The sequence below is a fragment of the Salmo trutta genome, chromosome 35 (assembly GCF_901001165.1).
Source record: "Salmo trutta chromosome 35, fSalTru1.1, whole genome shotgun sequence".
Classification (NCBI taxonomy): domain Eukaryota; kingdom Metazoa; phylum Chordata; class Actinopteri; order Salmoniformes; family Salmonidae; genus Salmo; species Salmo trutta.
The window spans coordinates 25,201,672-25,223,393 of NC_042991.1; the positions used below are offsets into that span (position 1 = coordinate 25,201,672).

The 21,722-nt window shown below is 44.2% G+C and overlaps 1 protein-coding gene across 2 annotated transcripts in view; it reads left to right on the plus strand.

Moving 5' to 3' along the window:
• The first annotated feature begins 34 nt into the window (after positions 1–34).
• The window catches only part of LOC115174917 (midasin-like), a 58,823-nt gene continuing 37,135 nt past the window's right edge, over positions 35–21,722 (plus strand). The window contains exons 1-30 of one of the 2 annotated variants that reach the window (XM_029733939.1): positions 35–386; positions 744–970; positions 1,264–1,488; positions 1,695–1,802; positions 2,005–2,197; positions 2,452–2,661; positions 7,086–7,217; positions 7,342–7,445; positions 7,545–7,659; positions 7,952–8,145; positions 9,172–9,253; positions 9,730–9,825; positions 10,185–10,297; positions 10,767–10,915; positions 11,018–11,078; positions 11,196–11,410; positions 14,135–14,238; positions 14,349–14,493; positions 14,692–14,788; positions 15,063–15,176; positions 15,318–15,465; positions 17,221–17,328; positions 17,466–17,617; positions 18,378–18,556; positions 18,688–18,896; positions 19,120–19,266; positions 19,365–19,506; positions 19,711–19,845; positions 20,433–20,571; positions 21,571–21,709. In XM_029733939.1, coding sequence (XP_029589799.1) covers positions 291–386; positions 744–970; positions 1,264–1,488; positions 1,695–1,802; positions 2,005–2,197; positions 2,452–2,661; positions 7,086–7,217; positions 7,342–7,445; positions 7,545–7,659; positions 7,952–8,145; positions 9,172–9,253; positions 9,730–9,825; positions 10,185–10,297; positions 10,767–10,915; positions 11,018–11,078; positions 11,196–11,410; positions 14,135–14,238; positions 14,349–14,493; positions 14,692–14,788; positions 15,063–15,176; positions 15,318–15,465; positions 17,221–17,328; positions 17,466–17,617; positions 18,378–18,556; positions 18,688–18,896; positions 19,120–19,266; positions 19,365–19,506; positions 19,711–19,845; positions 20,433–20,571; positions 21,571–21,709 — 4,278 coding nt within the window. In that variant the 5' untranslated portion in view covers positions 35–290. The remainder of the gene's footprint in view (positions 387–743; positions 971–1,263; positions 1,489–1,694; positions 1,803–2,004; positions 2,198–2,451; positions 2,662–7,085; positions 7,218–7,341; positions 7,446–7,544; positions 7,660–7,951; positions 8,146–9,171; positions 9,254–9,729; positions 9,826–10,184; positions 10,298–10,766; positions 10,916–11,017; positions 11,079–11,195; positions 11,411–14,134; positions 14,239–14,348; positions 14,494–14,691; positions 14,789–15,062; positions 15,177–15,317; positions 15,466–17,220; positions 17,329–17,465; positions 17,618–18,377; positions 18,557–18,687; positions 18,897–19,119; positions 19,267–19,364; positions 19,507–19,710; positions 19,846–20,432; positions 20,572–21,570; positions 21,710–21,722) is intronic. The other variant, XM_029733940.1, reaches the window with a different exon arrangement.

Genomic DNA, 21,722 nt, shown 5'->3' on the forward strand with positions numbered 1-21,722 from the left:
ATATTTGACTTCAAAAGCATCAACTAACGTATGACTGTCGCTTCCAATCGCGTCATGTAAGCGACATCATTTGGACATTCGACCCGGAAGTGCTTCTGATTTACTCACATGTGGACTGGATTTTAACAGTGACGGGAATGTGCTAACTGTGTTGTGATACAATCTAGACAGACAAGCAAGTGATGCACCTCACGATTTGGTCAACGAAGAATATAACAACATATTATAGTCTTTATCGATTATCGCAAATTTCGCTGTGGATCTCTCTTGCCTAAACGACAAATGGTACGATGGAAAATTTAGAATTGAGCCTGTCATCACTGGGTACCATATCCAGACATATTGACAAAAGTCACAACGAACTCAGCAAGTATTTAGCAAAACAGGTAAGATACATTTCTCCTTGACGTGTTATGAACACCATAGTGTGTAATATTTCTGTTTTGACCTATTGATAAGTGATGCACCCTATATATGCACGTGCATATTCCACCCTCTTAAATATGCATTTGTCTATTTACAATCCAAACAATTGCACTATGCCTACACCCCATCTTAATAAATGCAAATGTGACCTAATTACAATTGTCTTTGCTCAGGACGCTATTTACATGACATTGATGGATGTCCCTTGAGATTGGAGGGTGTAGACATAGCCCACCCTTGCCTATAGTTGCCTGGCATGTCCTAATGAATTCAAATGTCAATCTTGACGTACCCCTGATATGTCTTTCTGTCTGTAGATATGGAGCCAGCAGGACAGACAGTGCATTCTGGCTTGTTTGGCTCAGCTTCTGTTGGAGAAGGACTATACGCTGCTGCTCGCCCGCCACCTCCGGCCCCTGATCCTTGACCTGCTGGAGAGGAACGCAGAGAGAATCAAAGCAGACGGCAGGATCAACCATGATCTCCACGAGCGCCTGTGTGTGGCGCTTAGCAAACTCCTCGGTGTCAGTCCTGATGCACAGGCGTAAGTAGTGAACCCTGCATGATCACTGATCATTAGACATGATGGAAAAACACTTCATAAACACTAGCTATTTTTTCCCATTCTCTTCTACGGGCTTGAAGTGACATGAAAAAGCTGCCAATACTCACTTTATATTTTACTGTATCAGGGTTTGTATTTTCGAGGATTATTATTAGTATTCTATGAGAAAGGCCTGTATTCAAGCAGTAGAAAATAATCTGTACTACCTATCAGCACTGGCCCACATCAACGACTACTTCTAACAACCTCTGTTGCACTTTCCTCATTATCAGGTTTGCTGCGAGGTACTTCAATGATGCCCCTCCAGTGTTCCAGAGGCTCTTCTTCACCAGTGAAGAGTCCTCGTCTGTCCAGTACGGCCCCAGGAGGATGAAACTGCGGGACTTAATGGGTGCTACTCTCCGCTTCCTCCAGAGTGACTGTACCAAGTTCCGAGTCCTCTGGGACTGGAGTGCCTGCGTGTCTCAGCTACTCACCAGCGACGTCATGGTTCGAGGGTGTGTATCTACCTTGTCTACCATTCCCTCAGTATCTATTCTCTCTCAGGCCCTACGGCAGACTAGCGTCCTGTCCAGGAGTGTACTTATACATCAAGTTGCCTCACGCTACAGAAACAGGCTGGATGCTTTGATTGATGCTTTTACAACTGTCTGTATTCATGTGAAGTCAAGCTTAGTGATCTTCTGGATTCTTTTCCGTTTAGTTACACTGCCCAGTGTCTGGCTCTGGTGTCTCACATGACTGATAATCAGAAAACCATCTTCTTGAGAAAGGTGCTGTCGAGTGACGAGATTCTGCACATGAAGATAAAGTATGTAAATTTCTATTGGACTGATTTTGAACACTGTTGACGATTGGTTTATGTTGATTGGGATGGATAAAAAAAGTTTTGCATGTTATTATAATGCACACATTGTGTACTCAAATGTAGACTTGCATGTCTTCACAGATTGCAGATATGAATACAATGTTCAGTTTATAACCTTTGCTTTTATCGGCTTATAACCACACAGGTCACTGGAGGAGACTCAGCAGTTGGAGGTAGAGAAGGCCCTGGTGCTGGCTAACCAGGGCACTGTGATGTGGTGCCAGGAAAAGGTGAACAAGTTCACCCGGGGCCAGGTGGTGTCAGAGGACCTGTCCCAGACCGTGGTGGCTGTCTGTGGGGTGGTGTTACCTAGGATCGCCCCAAAACAGACAGAGCAGGTAAGACTTCCTATCCTGGTCCCAGATCTGTTTGTGCTTTTGCCTACTCCATTGTTGTTGGCAAGATATTTGGCATGACAATTCCATTAGCAGTTGGCAGGAGAGCAGAAACAGACTGGCAGCCAGGCTAATGACTTCCTGCTTAGATTTAGAGATTGGTTGTTTGTGAAAGACTATGGAATATATGGTTCAAACTACATCAGTGGTGTTGATTTGATAGGTGGCATTATATTTGTTCTCTTACTAAACTCTAGGGTAACCTAAAACATCTGGTGCTAGTGGACTCAACCTGCCGCAACCTGCGGAGACTGGCCATGGCCGTGGCATCCCAGAAGGCTGTTCTTTTGGAAGGGCCCATTGGATGTGGTAAAACAGCCCTGGTGGAATTCTTGGCTGCAGTGACCGGACATACCAAAACACCAGAGATTCTCAAAGTTCAACTTGGGGATCAAACTGACAGCAAAGTAAGTGCAGTGATCCAATGTAGCAATCTATAAAATATACAGTACCAGTCAAAGGTTTAGACATTCAGTTGAAGTCGGAAGGTTACATACAGGTGGAGTCATTAAAACTCGTTGATAAACCACTCCACAAATTTCTTGTTAACAAACTATAGTTTTGGCAAGTCGGTTAGGTCATCTACTTTGTGCATGACACAAGTAATTTGTCAAACAATTGTTTACAGATAGATTATTTCACTTATAACTCACTGTATCACAATTCCAGTGGGTCAGAAGTTTACATACACTAAGTTGACTGTGCCTTTAAACAGCTTGGAAAATTCCAGAAAATTATGTCATGGCTTTAGAAGCTTCTGATAGGCTAATTGACATCATTTGAGTCAATTGGAATTGTACCTGTGGATGTATTTCAAGGCCTACCTTCAAACTCAGTGCCTCTTTGCTTGACATCATGGGAAAATCAAAAGAAATCAGCTAAGACCTCCGAAAAAGAGAAATTGGGAGAAATTTCCAAACGGCTGAAGGTACCACGTTCATCTGTACAAACAATCGAACGCAAGTATGAACACCATGGGACCACGCAGCCGTCCTACCGCTCAGGAAGGAGACACGTTCTGTCTCCTAGAGATGAACGTACTTTGGTGCGAAAAGTGCAAATCAATCCCATAACAACAGCAAAGGACCTTGTGAAGATGCTGGAGGAAACAGGTACAAAAGTATCTATATCCACAGTAAAACGAGTCCTATATCGATATAACCTGAAAGGGCGCTCAGCAAGGAAGAAGCCACTGCTCCAAAACCACCATAAAAAAGCCAGACTACAGTTTGCAACTACATATAGGGACAAAGATCATACTTTTTGGAGAAATGTCCTCTGGTCTGATGAAACAAAAATAGAACTGTTTGACCATAATGACCATCGTTATGTTTGAAGGAGAAAGGGGGAGGCTTGCATGCCGAAGTACACCATCCCAAACGTGAAGCATGGGGGTGGCAGCATCGCGTTGTGAGGGTGCTTTGCTGCAGGAGGGACTGGTGCACTTCAGAAAATAGATGGTATCATGAGGAGGAAAATTATGTGGATATATTGAAGCAACATCTCAAGACTTCAGTCAGGAAGTTAAAGCTTGGTTGCAAATGGGTCTTCCAAATGGACAATGACCCCAAGCATACTTCCAAAGTTGTGCAAAATGGCTTAAGGACAACAAAGTCAAGGTATTGTAGTGGCCATCACAAAGCCCTGACCTCAATCCTATTGAAAATGTGTGGGCAGAACTGAAAAAGTGTGTGCGAGCAAGGAGGCCTACAAACCTGACAGTTACACCAGCTCTGTCAGGAGGAGTGGGCCAAAATTCACCCAACTTATTGTGGGAAGCTTGTGGAAGGCTACCCAAAACGTTTGACCCAAGTTAAACAATTTTAAGGCAATGCTACCAAATACTAATTGAGTGTAGTAAACTTCTGACCCACTGGGAATGTGATGAAAGAAATAAAAGCTGAAATAAATCATTCTCTACTATTATTTTGACATTTCACGTTCTTAAAATAAAGTGGTGATCCTAATTGACCTAAAACAGGGAATTTTTACTAGGATTAAATGTCAGGAATTGTGAAAAACTGAGTTTAAATGTATTTGGCTTAGGTGTATGTAAACTTCCGACTTAAACTGTACCTACTCATTCAAGTGTTTTTCTTTATTTTTACTGTTTTCTATATTGTAGAATAATAGTGAAGACATCAAAACTATGAAATAACACGTGGAATCTTTTTTTAAAATTATAATTTAATTTTTTTTAACCTTTATTTATCTAGGCAAATCAGTTAAGATCAAATTCTTATTTTCAATGACGGCCTAGGAACAGTGGGTTAATAACTGCCTTGTTCAGGGGCAGAACAACAGATTTTTACCTTGTCAGCTCGGGGATATGATCTAGCATCCTTTCGGTTACTGGCCCGGTGCTCTAACCACTAGGCTACCAGCCGCCCCATATATATCATCAATCATGTAGTAGCCAAAATAGTATTTTATATTTGAGCTTCTTCAAAGTAGCCACCCTTTGCCTTGATGACAGCTTTGCACACTCTTGGCATTCTCAACAAACTGGATGCAGTCTATCACAGTGCTATCCGTTTTGTCACCAAAGCTCCATACACTACCCACCATTGCGACCTGTACGCTCTCATTGGTTGGCCCTCGCTTCATACTCGTCGCCAAACCCACTGGCTACAGGTTATCTACAAGTCTCTGCTAGGTAAAGCCCCGCCTTATCTCAGCTCACTGGTCACCATAGCAGCACCCACTCAGCATGCGCTCCAGCAGGTATATCTCACTGGTCACCCCCATAGCCAAATCCTCCTTTGGCCGCATTTCCTTCCAGTTCTCTGCTGCCAATGACTGGAACGAACTGCAAAAATCTCTGAAGCTGGAGACTCATATCTCCCTCACTAGCTTTAAGCACCAGCTGTCAGAGCAGCTCACAGATCACTGCACCTGTACATAGCCCATCTGTAAACAGCCCATCTATCTATCTACCTACCTCATCCCCATACTGTATTTATTTATTTATCTTGCTCCTTTGCACCCCAGTATCTCTACTTGCACATTCATCTTCTGCACATCTACCATTCCAGTGTTTAATTGCTATATTGTAATTACTTTGCCACCATGGCCTATTTATTGCCTTAACTTACCTCATTTGCACTCACTGTATATAGACTTTTTGTTTTCTTTTGTTCTACTGTTTTATTGACTGTATGTTTTGTTTATTCCATGTGTAACTCTGTGTTGTATGTGTCGAATTGCTAGGCTTTATCTTGGCCAGGTCGCAGTTGCAAATTACCTTTATTTAACCAGGTAGGCAAGTTGAGAACAAGTTCTCATTTACAACTGCGACCTGGCCAAGATAAAGCAAAGCAGTTCGAATGAGAAATGAAATTTCAAGAAATGAGAACTTGTTCTCAACTAACCTACTTGGTGAAATAAATACAAATATATACTTTTTTCTTTTTTTTCTCTCAACTAGCTTCATGAGGTGCATTTCAATTAACATGTGTGCCTTTTTAAAAATAATAGATTTTTATTTTAATGCGTTTGAGCCAATCAGTTGTGGCAAGGTCGTGGTGGTATACAGAAGATAGCCCTATTTAGTAAAAGACCAAGTCCATATTATGGCAAGAACTGCTCAAATAAACAAAGCAAAATAACATTCCATCATTACTTTAAGACATGAAGGTCAGTCAATCTGGAACATTTCAAGAACTTTACAAGTTTCTTCAAGCGCAGTCGCAAAAACCATCAAGCGCTGTGATGAAGCTGGCTCTCATGAGGACCGCCACAGGAAAGGAAGACCCAGAGTTACCTCTGCTGCAGAGGATAAGTTCATTAGAGTTACCAGCCTCAGAAATTGCGGCTCAAATACATGCTTCGCGAAGTTCAAGTAACAGACAAATGTCAACATCAAATGTTCAGAGGAGACTGCGTGAATCAGAACTTCATGGTCAAATTGCTGCAAAGAAACCACAACTGAAGGACACCAATAAGAAGGAAGAGACTTGTTTGGGCCAAGAAAAACGAGCCATGGACATTACACCAGTGGAAATCTGTCCTTTTGGTCTGAGTCCAAATTTGAGATTTTTTGTTCTAACTGTCTTTGTGAGACGCAAAGTAGGTGAATGGATGATCTCTGCATGTGTGGTTCCCACCGTGACGCATGGAGGAGGAGGTGTGATGGTGTGGGGGCGCTTTGTTGGTGACACTGTCAGGGATTTATTTAGAATCGAAGGCACACTTAACCAGTATGGCTACCACAGCATTTTGCAGCGATACACCATCCCATCTGGTTTGCGCTTAGTGGGACTTTTCATTTGTTTTAAACAGGACAATGACCCAACACCTCCAGGCTGTGTAAGGGCTATTTGACCAAGAAGGAGAGTGATGGAGTGCTGCATCAGATGACCTGGCCTCCACAATCACCCGACCTCAACCCAATTGAGATGGTTTGGGATGAGTTGGACCGCAGAGTGAAGGAAAAGCAGCCAACAAGTGCTCAGCATATGTGGGAACTCCTTCAAGACTTTTGGAAAAGCATTCCAGGTGAAGCTGGTTGAGAGACTGCCAAGAGTGTGTAAAGCTGTCATCAAGGCAAAGGGTGGCTGCTTTGAAGACTCTCATACAATATATTTTGATATGTTTAGCACTTTATTGGTTACTAGATGATTCCATATGTATTATTTCATAGTTTTGATGTCCTCACTATTATTCTACAATTTAAGAAATTAGTAGGTGTGTCCAAAATGAGTAGGTGTGTCCAAACTTTTGACTGGTACTTTATATTTTTCCTGGAACTCTAGCATCGTCCTCTGAGCGCATTCTACTGTTTTTGAACGGTTGATAGCAATGATCTAATCTCTTTGCTGCTTTATTGCAGATGTTGCTTGGGATGTATCGCTGTACTGATATCCCAGGGAAGTTTGTGTGGCAGCCAGGTTCCCTGACACAGGCTGTCTCTAAAGGACATTGGATCCTGTTGGAGGACATTGACCATGCTCCTCTGGATGTGGTGGGTTTTTGCATAGCTGAATCACGCATGGAATTACATGAAGTGACCTGTTAATATAGTTATTACTGTAGTAGTAGGTTCAAGGCTACAAGGTATCTTATCATATGAGTTGTATGCCTTGCAGATATCTGTACTCCTTCCCTTGATGGAGAATAAACAGCTGATGATCCCAGGACGGGAGGACTGCATTGAAGTGGCTCCAGGCTTCCAATTCTTTGCTACGAGAAGGTAAGAATGTCATTTGGTTGTCATGTGGCCCATGTGTGACCCTATAAATATCATCCTCCTTTTATACAGAAAATAACTGATGTTTGTGTGTATCTGTAGAATGTTCCACAGTGCCGGAGGCTGGTACAGGCCACAGAACACCCACGCAGCTCTCTTGGACAAGTATTGGACTAAACTACAGATTGGAAACATGGCACGAGAGGAACTGAAGAAGGTGAGACGACTGAGGACATGATCCAATGGAGTCCACATCAATTTCCTGTGGTCTATAATATGACCAGTGTATCCTCTGTTTCAAGTGTATTTTTTTTTCTAGCATGATGTACTACAGAATCCAACTTGCACTGTACTTTATAACCAGTTTTATCTTACTAATGAAGCTCCTGAAGCTAACAGTCGTGTTGTTCTTTGCCTGTGGAAACTTGGATATAATTTGCAATTGAAGCATTGTGTTAATTCTCTTTAAATCTCTCTTTAACTTTAACTGTTGTTGTTTGCCTGTGCAGGTGCTGGTGAACCGGTACCCTAACCTAACAGTTGTGGTCGAGCGCCTCCTGGACATCTACTGCCAGCTGACTGGAGAGAGGCACCCTGACCTGGTGGCACTGGGCCACACAGACAGTCTTCATGCCCCAGAGGTGTCTCATCACAGGCTGGAGGACAAGACCACGTCCCTGGAGGGGAGGGGACTGTCACTGAGGTAATGGCATGCTATGGCTGCTACCATGTTGTTATGTTGTGTTGCTACCATGCTGTGTTGTCATGTGTTGCTGCATTGCTATGTTGTTGTCTTAGGTCTCTCTTTATGTAGTGTTGTCTCTCTTGTTGTGATGTGTGTTTTGTCCTGTATTTATATTGTGTTTATTTTTAATCTCAGGCCCCCGTCCTCGCAGGAGGCCTTTTGGTAGGCCGTCATTGTAAATAAGAATTTGTTCTTAACTGACTTGCCTAGTTAAATACAATAAAAATATATGCTCTTATTTTCAGCTCCCCCCTTTTTTTACTTTTAGCTTTTCTGTCTCATGTTGTTGCAATTTATTCATGTTCAGTTCTCTCATGGTTTATCTTGAAGCTGATTCCCACCGTAGGTGTCTATACACAATATATTTTCCCCTGCATTGAAAGATGACACTGTCTCTCTGCCAATATGAACTGGTGATGAACTCATTGTCATGATTCCCTAGCTGCTCAGATCCACAGTAATGGTCAAGCCCCAGATACAGGTAAACCCAGCGGCCCCATCCATCCCACCACATGCGTCCCAGAGCAGAGTTGGGTTGTGGGGTTTACATTAGGATCTGCACTGGCCCACTGGGAAATGAAATGACCAGGCAGCTAGCCCTCAGGACTTTAATTAGCTTTCCACTGGGTGCTGCTGCCTGTACTCGATGGCCCATCGATTGGACCGTTCTTTTCTATAGAGCTGGATCCACAGATGCTAGACGTTACACCAGGACAGCCCTTATTAGGTAACCAGTTCAGACCTGACCCTCTCATTTGTGGAGGCCACTCGTTTTTCACCCATTTGTAAGGGTTCATACTGGGAATACCTGTGCGTACGTGTTGGGCTCAGGGCTTTTCCCTTGGTGTAAAATCAACACCTGATTCTAATAATATAGTAGTTGATAAAGTGAATCAGGTTAGTTACAACTGAACCTACAGGAGGGTAGTTCTCCAGGAACAGAGTTGGAGAGCCCTTATGTAACCTCTACTCTATATTTTACAGAGACCTGCTGAAATGGTGTGAGAGGATCAGCAGTAACTTTGACAGCACCTCGTCTGCCACCGCTCAACATGTCTTCTTGGAGGTGAGCCTCGTCACAGCAGCACAGGCTGCCATTGCAATGTTGTCACCCTCCTGCCATTGTTTCCTATGCTAATGAAGCTTTCCGGCTTGAACTGTTGTTGTTCACCACGGATAATTCTGAACTTGTCTTAGAACTCTGTGGCTATGTAGACCTGGCAAGGTTAGACTCTGGTAAGGTTATTACCTAATCTATGTTAGGATGGAAAACCCTTTAGCCGGAATAGGGCTCGATGTGTTCAACACTTTTTTCATAGCTCTTTAGGGTTAGCCTCCTGAACCAGAACTGACTGCGCATCAGGTTGGTTGAACAAAGCTAGTTTAGTGTCGACTGAGAATAGATTCATTGAGTTAGCACAATCCATATTTGAATGGAAAATCAATCTATCTGTAACAGTTTCAGAAACTTTTAACAATTTGCCGCCCAACAAAAGAATGCTCTTGTTAACTGTACTGTTTTGCGGCTTTCCCCCCTTTTAGGCCCTAGACTGCTTTACAGCTATGCTATCCCGACCGGAGAGGAGGCTGTGCATGGCTGAGGTCATCGGGAGCAAGCTCAACATCTCCAAAGAGAAGGTAAGTCCAGCATCACTGGAAATGATGGGCCTCTGCTGACAGCATGTCAAAATAAGTTCAGTACTGATGTCCAAGTTTGTCGTACTTTAGGACATTATGTACGATCTACAGTCTCCTGACATAGAGCAAGTCCCAAATGGCACTCTATTCCCTATATAGTGCACTACTTTTGACCAGAGCCCTTCGAGTGCCATTTGCGAAGGGTGCCGTATTGGACTCAGACATGGTGATGGTTGTTGACTGTTGACATGATGGTTGTGTGCATAGAAATAAGAATACATGAATTAATTCTTATTTCTAAGGTTAGAACTTCCAAGCCATTCTATTAATTCTTATTTCTATGGTCGTGTGCCTCTCAGGCTGCACATTTCTGCCAGATGTACCAGCCTGGCATCTCTGTCACAGAGCTGGAGGCCTTGGTGGGCAGAGTGACCCTGGAACGGAAGCAGAACCAAGTGGTCCGCATCTGCAAGTAAGTCAGCAAAATGTGTGGCCCTAAATCGAATTAGTTGCCATCTGATGCACCGCAATTTGTTGAAGTCAATTAAGTACCCGGGTTAGTAGTCCGATATTTGCCTGGCAGCTATCGCTTATGGAACACACTGAGTCAGGCTGCCAGCTCTGCCAGTCTGTGCCCGTAACCTGTCTGTTTAGACAATATAGACGTTACTGTCGCTTTGCCAGGCCCAACACTTACCCAGCCAAATAGACTCCCGCTGGTTGATTGAATAAACATGGAATTGATCCCTAACTACACACTTTGATGAACCAGCAAATATTCCAGTCCTCAGCATATGACTAAAAACAAAAACCCTACAGCAGAAAGGCACCTTTGTAAATCTGCAATTGGGGGGAACAAAAAAGTATATTTGTTGATGAATGTATTAGGTACAATTTGAGATAGGTTTGCTTACACTTTTACTCAATCTCAATGTGCACAGTGAGAAGCAGACATTTGCTGCCACGCGGCCCTCTGCAGTGCTTTTGGAACAGCTAGCGGTGTGTGTTACCCAGGGTGAGCCCATTCTGTTGGTTGGAGAGACGGGCACGGGCAAGACATCCACTGTGCAGTACCTGGCTGGAATCACTGGTGAGACGCAACACTCTGCCAGAAAGCTTCTCTCAGACAACATGGTACAGTGGGAACCCACTAACCAACACCTATGTTCCCCTTCTCTCGCTCCCTCTCCAGGACACAGGTTACGGGTGGTGAATATGAACCAGCAGAGTGATACAGCTGACCTGCTAGGAGGGTAAGGGAATTAGTCCTTTTCCTGTATGAACTTTCACCTATACCAGCATATTCAGACAGGGATATTACCCTGGCCTGCATTGGTACTGAGTAGGCATATTCTCTTCCCTGATCTAAGGTATAAACCAGTGGACCACAAGCTGATCCTGCTACCCCTGCGTGAGGCCTTCGAGGACGTGTTCTCCCAGACCTACTCCCGCAAGCAGAACCTGACCTTCCTGGGCCACGTGCAGACCTGCTTCAGGGGCAAGCGCTGGCAGGACCTCCTTAAGCTCATGGACCACGTTTGCAAGTCGGCCCTCAGCAAGTCGGAGCTGCAGGAAAAAAACAATGGTACCACCACATTCTTTAGATATTGTTTGCATCAATGGCTTCAGAAAGTTTTCATACCCCTTGACTAATTCCACATTTGTGGTGCCTGAATTCAAAATTGATTACATTTTTTAAATAATGTTTTTATCTGCATACAACACCCCATAGTGACAGTGAAAACATGTTTTTAGAAATGTTAGCACATTTTTGAAAATTAAATGCAGATGTCTAATTCACACAAATATTCACACCCCTGAGTCAATACTGTAGAAGCACCTTTGGCAGTGATTACAGTTGTGAATCTTTCTGGGTAAGTCTCAAAGAATTTTCCACAACTGGATTGTACAACATTTGCCCATTATTCTTTTTAAACATAATCAAGCTCTGTCAAATTGGTTGTTGATGATTACTTGACAACCATTTTCAGTTCTTGATTTTTTGAAGTCGGAAGTTTACATTAAAACTTGTTTTTCAACCACTCCACAAATTTCTTGTTAACAAACTATAGTTTTGGCAAGTTGGTTAGGACATCTACTTTGTGCATGACACAAGTCATTTTTCCAACAATTGTTTACAGACAGATTGTATCACAATTCCAGTGGGTCAGAAGTTTACATTGACTGTGCCTTGAAACAGCTTGTAAAATTCCAGAAAATGATGTCCTGGCTTTAGAAGCTTCTGATAGGCCAATTGACATCATTTGAGTCAATTGGAGGTGTACCTGTGGATGTATTTCAAGGCCTACCTTCAAACTCAGTGCCTCTTTGCTTGACATCATGGGAAAATCAAAAGCAATCAGCCAAGACCTCAGAAACAAAATTGTAGACCTCCACAAGTCTAGTTCATCCTTGGGAGAAATTCCCAAATGCCTTAAAGTACCACGTTCATCTGTACAAACAATAGTTTGCAAGTATAAACAGCATGGGACCACGCAGCCGTCCTACCGCATGGGACCACGCAGCCGTCATACCGCTCAGGAAGGAGACACGTTCTGTCTCCTAGAGATGAACGTACTTTGGTGCGAAAAGTGCAAATCAATCCCAGAACAACAGCAAAGGACCTTGTGAAGATGCTGGCGGAAACAGGTACAAAAGTATCTATATCCACAGTAAAACGAGTCCTATATCAACATAACCTGATAGGTCGCTCAGCAAAGAAGAAGCCACTGCTCCAAAACCGCCATATAAAAGCCAGACTACGGTTTGCAACTGCACATGGGGACAAAGATAGTACTTTTTGGAGGAATGTCTTCTCGTCTGGTGAAACAAAAATAGAACTGTTTGGCCATAATGACCATCGTTATGTTTGGAGGAAAAAGGGGGAGGCTTGCAAGCCGAAGAAAACCTGACTCAGTTACACCAGCTCTGTCAGGAGGAATGGGCCAAAATTCACCCAACTTATTGGGGAAGCTTGTGGAAGGCTACCCAAAACATTTGACCCAAGTTAAACAATTTAAAGGCAATGCTACCAAATACTAATTGAGTGTATGTGAACTTCTGACCCACTGGGAATGTGATGAAAGAAATAAAAGCTGAAATAAATCATTCTCTACTATTATTCTGACATTTTCACATTTTTAAAATAAAGTGGGGATCCTAATTGACCTAAGACAGGGAATTTTTACTAGGATTAAATGTCAGGAATTGTGAAAAACTGAGTTTAAATGTATTTGGCTAAGGTGTATGTAAACTTCCGACTTAAACTGTAGATTTTAAGTCAACTGTAAGTCGGCCACTGATGAACATTCACTGTCTTCTTGGTAAGCAACTCCACTGTAGAGTTAGCCTTGTGTTTTAGGTTATTGTCCTTATTTAGTGCCTTGTTGCAAACAGGATGCATGTTTTGGAATATTTTTATTCTGTACAGGAGAGGCTTCCTCCTTTTCACTCTGTTCATTAGGTTCGTTTTGTGGAGTAACTACAATGTTGTTGATCCATCCTCAGTTTTCTCCTATCACTGCCATTAAATTCTGGATTTGGCCCCATGGTGAAATCCCTGAGTGGTTTCCTTCCTCTCCGGCAACTGAGCTAGGAAGGACGGCTGTATCTTTGTAGTGACTGGGTGTTTTGATACACCTTCCAAAGTGTAATAACTTCACCAAGCTCAAAGGGGTATTCATTGCCTGCTTTTTAAAAAAGGTTGCCCTTCTTTAAAACCTCCATGGTCTTTGTGGTTGAAATTCACTGCTTGACAGAGGGACCTTATAGATAATTGAATATGTGAGGTACAAAGATGAGGTATTCGCTCAAAAATCATGTTAAACACTTACTTCATACAGAGTCCATAAACTTATTATGTGACTTGTTAAGCACATTTTTACTCCTGAACGTATTTAGGCTTGCCATAACAAAATAGTTGAATACTTATTGACTGAAGACATTTCAGCTTTTCATTTTTTTTAAAACTAATTTGTAAGGGAAAAAAGTAATATTGGAAAACATAATTCCACTTTGACATTATGGGGGTATTGTGTGTAGGCCAGTGCCCCAAAAAAATCTCAATTTAATTAATTTTAAATCCAGGCTGTAACACACCTGAATGTGGAAAAAATCAAGGGGTGTGAATACTTTTGGAAGGCACTGTAGTGCATCATATAGATAATAGTGTTGCCATTTGGAAAACAAATGGCAACACTATTATTCCCTCTTGTCTTGAATAGCTTACTCATACTCTCACTGTGACAGAAATGTGAGTGTTGCCTTAGGCTGTTCTCAGTCTTGTGTTTTTGTGTGCTGGTTTCCCCAGCTGCCTTGCTGCAGGAGCAGTGGGAAACCCTGGCCGTGAGGCTGGCTCAGACCCAGCAGCAGATCAGAGCCTGTGAGACCGCACTGGTCTTTGCCTTTGTGGAGGTAAAGGTTTACCTAGAGCGTCTCACTCTCTCTCACACACACACACACTCACTACATATCCCTGTTACTCACCAACCTGCTGTGATTGTAAACCGTGTGTGTCTCTACAGGGGACTCTGGCCCAAGCGGTGAAGAAGGGAGAGTGGATCCTGCTGGATGAGATGAACCTGGCTGCAGCAGAGACTCTGGAGTGTCTGAGTGGCCTGCTGGAGGGCACCGCCGGCTCTCTGGTGCTGCTGGACCGCGGAGACACTGGTGAGGCTCCCACTGCTCTCCATAGCATGTTATGACGTGTTATAACACTTTTTATATCACTATTGCATTACATGTTATAAATTGCATATTATTATTGTCATGGCTTTGGTCATAAAGGTTTTAACAGATTATGACCTTGGAAATATGATCACTTTGATGCTGCGACTGGAATTAAAAAAAATGTTTGTTGTTGTACAGAGCCCCTGGTTCGCCATCCAGACTTCCGTCTCTTTGCCTGCATGAACCCAGCGACGGACGTGGGGAAGAGGAACCTGCCCCTGGGCATACGGAACAGGTTAGAACATGGGCTGAGCTGGCCTGGTGTTTGACTGAAATGTCTCTAACTTATGAGCATACTGGCAAACCTACTAGCTTATCGGGATCTGGCGGCCCAACTAGCTGTTCGGGATCTGGCGGCCCAACTAGCTGTTCGGGATCTGGCGGCCCAACTAGCTGTTCGGGATCTGGCGGCCCAACTAGCTGTTCGGGATCTGGCGGCCCAACTAGCTGTTTGGGATCTGGCAGCCCAACTAGCTGTGGTTTGACATGCTGCTCTCTTTCTTTCCCAGGTTCACTGAGCTGTATGTGGAGGAGCTGGAGAATGAGGGAGACCTGCTCATTCTGGTGTCTGACTACCTGAAAGGCCTGAACCCCAATAAAAACGTCATCAATGGGATTATAAGGTCAGGGGTCAGAATACACACTGTCCTCTGTCATATGCATCACGTGGCTCATCAAGTTTCCACAAAGTCAAGTTTAATGTCATGTCATTTTGATTGATTAATTGATAGATTTTAATAAAAAAGATGTATTTGCTGCTGCAGCTTTTACCTGACGGTGCGTAAGGAGGCTACCTCCAAACTGGTGGATGGGACTGGACACCATCCCCACTACAGCCTGCGTACCCTCTGCAGGGCGCTGAAGTATGTGGCAGCCAACCCCTGCTACAGCGTCCAGCGCTCTCTCTACGAGGTAGGAGGCCAAAGCTCTCCCAGCATTGATTTCGATATCCTTAATATTGATTAAATAAGCATACAGTACAATCGGAAATTATTCATACACCTTGACTTTTTACACATTTTGTTACGTTACAGCTTTATTCTCAAATTGATTTAAAAAAAAAAAAAAAAACATCTCATCAATCTACACACAATACCCCATAATGACAAAACAAAAACAGATTATTTATTTTTGCTAATTTATTTAAAATAAACAACAGAAGTACCTTATTTGCATAAGTATTCAGACCCTTTGCCATGAGCTCAGGTGCATCCTGTTTCCGTTGATCATCCTTGAGGTGTTTCTACAACTTGATTGGAGTCCACCTGTGGCAAATTCAATTGATTGGACATAATTTGGGAAGGCACAACCCTGTCTATATAAGGTCACACAGTTGACAGTGCATGTCAGAGCAAAAACCAAGTCATGAGGTTGAAGTCATTGTTCGTAGAGCTCCGAGACAGGGTTGTGTCGAAGCACAGATCTGGGGAAGGGTACCAAAACATTTCTGCAGCATTGAAGGTCCCCAAGAACACAGTGGCCTCCATCATTCTTAAATGGAAGAAGTTTGGAACCACCAAGACTCTCCCTAGAGCTGGCCGCCTGGCAAAACTGAGTAATCTGGGGAGAAGGGCCTTGGTTAGGGAGGTGACAAAGAACCCAATGGTCACTTGGACAGAGCTCCAAAGTTCCTCTGTGGAGATGGGAGAACCTTCCAGAAGGGCAACCATCTCTGCAACACTCCACCAATCAGGCCTTTATGGTAGAGTGTCCAGACAGAAGCCACTCCTCAGTAAAAGTCACATGACAGCCTGCTTGGAGTTTGCCAAAAGGTAACTAAAGGACTCTCAGACCATGAGGAACAAGATTCTCTGGTCTGATGAAAGCAAGATTGAACTCTGGCCTGAATGCCAAGCGTCACGTCTGGAGGAAATGTGGCACCATCTCTACGGTGAAGCATGGTGGTGGCAGCATCATGTTGTGGGGAGGTTTTTCAGCGGCAGGGCCTGGGAGACTAGTCAGGATCAAGGGAAAGATGAACAGAGCAAAGTACAAAGAGATCCTCGATGAAAACCTGCTCCAGAGCGCTCAGGACCTCAGACTGGGGCAAAGGTTCACCTTCCAACAGGACAACGACCTTAAACACACAGCCAAGACAACGCAGGAGTGGCTTCTGGACAAGTGTCTGAATGTCCTTGAGTGGCCCAGCCAGAGCCCGGACTTGAACCAGATCGAACATCTCTTGAGAGACCTGAAAATAGCTGTGCAGCTATGTTCCTCATCCAACCTGACAGAGCTTGAGAGGATCTGCAGGGAAGAATGGGAGAAACTCCCCAAATACAGGTGTGCCAAGCTTGTAGCTTCATACCAAAAGCGATTCAAGGCTGTAATCGCTGCCAAAGGTGCTTAAACAAAGTACTGAGTAAAGGGTCTGAATACTTATGTAAATATATTTCCAGGTTTTTTTTAGTTTTTTTTTATGCATTTGCAAAAAATTCTAAACCAGTTTTTGGTTTGTCTATATAGGGTATTGTGTGTGTGTGTGTGTAGCTTGATGAGGGGGGGCTATTTAATCCATTTTAGAATAAAGCTGTCATGTTAAAAGAAAATGGGAAAAAGTCAGGGCCTGAATAGTTTCCTGAATGCACTGCATATTGATATCCTTAGTAACTTGATTGGACCATAGGTTCAGATGTGACCAGATTCTCCATCGGTCTCTTTTTCCAGGGCTTCTGTTTGAGTTTCCTTACCCAGCTGGACCGCAGCTCCCATCCAATGGTCCAGAAACTGGTGTGTCAACACATCATGGGGGGAAACATGAAGTTTCTGAAGCAGGTAATACTGCAGGCCTGTAATATGACTTTATTGATTCCATATATGTATTAATTGAGATGGATAATTAAGAAGAAGCTTAATAACTCCTCAATAGGAGATTCCTCAGTAGCCATGGTTCTCCCTGTGTTTCCCCACAGCCCATCCCGGAGCCCACGGGGCGGCCCTGCATTCAGATGGAGGGCTACTGGGTATCCCAGGGGGAGATGGAGCCGGCTCTGGACCCCAGCTACATCCTCACCACCTCCGTCAAGCTTAACCTGCGTGACCTAGCCAGGGTGGTGTCCGCTGGGTAGGAAAACTGACCTCCCCCGTCCCCCTGGATCAATCAATCAGTCAACCTAGTCAATACCTGTGGTATAGTCCTAGTAGCCACTCACTGACTGTTGTATCGTCAACCTGTTGATAGCACATTGAGCGTCACATGAGATGTATTGGCTAATATCGGTTGTGTCATCACTGCTGCCATAAAGATGACATGACTTTCCCACTTTGCTGCTGCTGCTGTTGTTGTGGTGGACGGTAGTTGCCATGACATCACCACAGGTCAATTGTTCCCAGTGCTCGACTTCTTTCTCTGCCCTTCATTACAAGGTTCATTTAGTCTTATTTGGACACATGGTTGGTGTCCCAAATGGCACCCTATTCCCTACATAGTGCACGAATCCCTAGGCTCTGGTCAGAATTTGTGCACTAGGGAATAGGGTGCCATTAGGGATGCATACAAGACCACACTTCAGTCCAAGGAAAATCAATTGCACAATTGAAACACAGCTAAAAACCGACTCTACACGACCTCACCACAGGTCAATTCTACACGACCTCACCACAGGTCAGTCGTCCCCAGTAAGTACTTGATTGTTTCTCTGGACACAGTCAGCGTCCCAAATGGCACCCTAGTAGTGCACTAGGGAAAGGGTGCCATTAGGGACCAATCCATGACCTCTACACTTGAGGTCAGCCAATTCCTCTTCCACTAAGTGCACATTGAAACACAGACACTAACCGGATCTACTAGAAATATTCTGTTTCTATATTTGTTTGTTCTTCAGGAGCCACCCCGTCCTGATCCAAGGAGAGACCTCGGTGGGAAAGACCAGCCTGGTCAGGTGGATAGCAGCTGCCACGGGGAACCAGTGTGTCAGGATCAACAACCACGAGCACACAGACATCCAGGAGTACATCGGCTGCTACTCCTCTGACGGCAAGGGCAAGCTGGTCTTCAAAGAGGGTACGGCCAGTTCTACACTGTAGCCCTGCAGTCAGTGTCTCACACAGATTGTTCTGTTCATAATCACGGTGTAATGTCTTCGTTTTGTGTATGTGCTTCTGCATGTGTGTCTCTGTATGCTTCCCCTGTAGGCGTTCTGATTGACGCCATGAGGAAAGGCTACTGGATTATTCTGGATGAGTTGAACTTGGCCCCTACTGACGTCCTGGAGGCCCTCAACAGATTGCTGGACGACAACAGGGAGCTGTTTGTCGCAGAGACACAGGAAGTGATCAAAGCGCACCCCCGATTCATGCTGTTTGCTACCCAGAATCCTCCTGGTCTCTACGGAGGCAGAAAGGTACGTGTGACTCGGGCCATGGTGGGTTATTAGGATTAAATTGGGATAGTGTAGTTTGGTTATTTCACAGCCATAAATAGTGCAAGACAAGCAAGCACACATTTTCTACGCTCATTGAGCACCATGGGATCTGTTCCTTCGGGCACAGGAATTAGGATGGTGATGAAAGTGTAGTTTGGTAGACCAGGTCTCAGCGAGTGCAATATCATTTCTCTCCCCTCAGGTGTTGTCCAGGGCCTTCAGGAATCGTTTTGTGGAGCTTCACTTTGACGAGTTGCCTAGTGATGAGCTAGAGACCATCCTCTGCCAGAGATGTAGTCTTCCTCCATCCTACTGCTCCAAGCTGGTCAAAGTCATGCAGGATCTCCAGGTGACTGTCTTATATTTCATCTCCTTTCATATGCTAACTCATTGCCATTGGCAATAAGGTAATGTGTTATAATTTTTTCACTCGCTGTGTGTGTATAGTCTCTTCGCAGGGGATCTACAGTGTTTGCTGGGAAACATGGCTTCATCACCCTGAGAGATCTCTTCCGCTGGGCCGACCGCTATCGGCTGGAGGAGCAAACCGATGCCTCCCGCGATTGGCTGCAGCATTTGGCTGATGACGGTAAGCCCCAATAGGATCATAGGATCACAGCAGCACTATCGTCCCATCTTATACGACGAACTATCATCCGTTTTTGTCTGTATTGCTTTCTCTATCTGTGGTTTTTCAGCGTGGTTTATGTGTGAAATCATGTTCCGCTTCACTTCAATGGTAATGTCTTTTCACCTAAGTATGTAGGATTGTTGAAGTGTTAGTGTGTCTCAGGGTTCATGCTGCTGGCTGGGCGGGTCAGGAAGCCAGAGGAGGCCTCCACTATCCAGTCCATCCTGGAGAAACACTTCAAGAGGACGGTGACCTCTGACAGCCTGTTTTCAGAGCAACAACTCGCCACACAGTTTAGTGAGTAGAGCCTGGTTCTCTCACACACGCATACACCAACATGCCCTTTTGCCCCCGACCCAACTGTGTGCATGACCCTGCTCATTCACAAACAGTTCATATTGGAGGAGTGTGTCAACAACACAGGAGGGCACTACTGTGACTACAACTGTTCTGTCAAAATACAGAATGTTGAATGGAGAAAGTTCAGTGTGAATGTGGTATGGAGAATGTTCAGTGTGTGAATGTGGTATGGAGAATGTTCAGTGTGTGAATGTGGTATGGAGAATGTTCAAGATGAATATGGTGTCTTTTTAAGGGCATGTAGGGAATGAGAGAAACCTCGCAACTCTTGGCTGCACATACATAAATATGTGCTTTAGATGTTGAGACAAGGTACAGTGTATCACTATTCTCCATTATGTGGGGTCAATGGAGTGTGAACATGAATATTGAGTGTGAAGGGGATGGATTGTCTGTCATGTTGTCCTGGAATGATACCACCTCCCTTTGTAACATACTAATCTGCTAATGATTTTGATCAAGTTTATTAGGCTATTTGTATTGGCCAGTGTGTTAGAGTTAACCTGGTTTATTGTGAATGGCAGGTCCGTTCGTGGACAGCATCGCGGGTGTGCCTGAGGAGTTCCGTCACGTGGTGTGGACGCGGGGGATGAGGAGACTGGCTGTGCTGGTGGGACGGGCCCTGCGTTTCGGGGAGTCGGTTCTATTGGTGGGAGACACTGGGTAGGATTCATCCTAAATTCCTGATTGTGGAAATCTCTCCCAATTGTCAATTAAATCTGTAAAGCGAGCAGAAGGTGAAGTGAATGGGTTAGTAAGTACTACAGAAAGACAAAGCTCTCCTAACTGTGTCCTCTTCTCCTGAAGCCAGTACAGTAACGTAGTGGTTCCCAAACTGGGGGGCGCGCACCCCACGGGGGGGGAACTCAGTCCGCCTTTCAACCTACTCTTGAAAGTTGTAATAGTAGAATGCACAAGGGGCCATGTGGAAATTGAGTAGTGCAGCATCAGTTTTCCTATTGTCATGTCAGTCATTGCAGACCTCAGAGAGCTATTTAGCTATAACATGTCAGTCATTGCAGACCTCAGAGCTATTTAGCTATAACATATCAGTCATTGCAGACCTCAGAGCTATTTAGCTATAACATATCAGTCATTGCAGACCTCGGAGAGCTATTTAGCTATAACATGTCAGTCATTGCAGACCTCAGAGAGCTATTTAGCTATAACATGTCAGTCATTGCAGACCTTGGAGAGCTATTTAGCTATAACATGTCAGTCATTGCAGACCTTGGAGAGCTATTTAGCTATAACATATCAGTCATTGCAGACCTTGGAGAGCTATTTAGATATAATATGTCAGAAATGTCTTGATCAGTGTGTCAGCTAATGTTTTTTAGCTAGGTTGTTGAGCCTGTAGATTTTGTAGATGTTCGTGTCACTCGACTCAAATTAGACATGACAAAATGTATGGAATTGCAGGAAATAAGCTGTAAACCTGCAAAATGTTATCTCTGCCAACAAGAGGGGTGTGAACAGTTTGTGTCATGAACAGTGCTTGTGCCCACGGAAATAGATGTGTGCACGGAGTGGGGCGTGGGATTTTCCCCAATGCTGGAAGAGGAGGCCTGAGTAAAGAAGCATGGGAACCCCTGCAGTAACATACTAGCCTAAACCTCCAGAAAGACCGATCAGTTAGAACATACGTTCTCCTCCCCCCAGGTGTGGTAAGACCACCATCTGCCAGCTGTTTGCTGCGCTGGCCGGACAGAAGTTCTTCTCCCTCAACTGTCACCTGCACATGGAGACGTCTGACTTCCTGGGGGGCCTGCGTCCTGTCAGACATACTGGGACACACCAGGTAGATACTACAC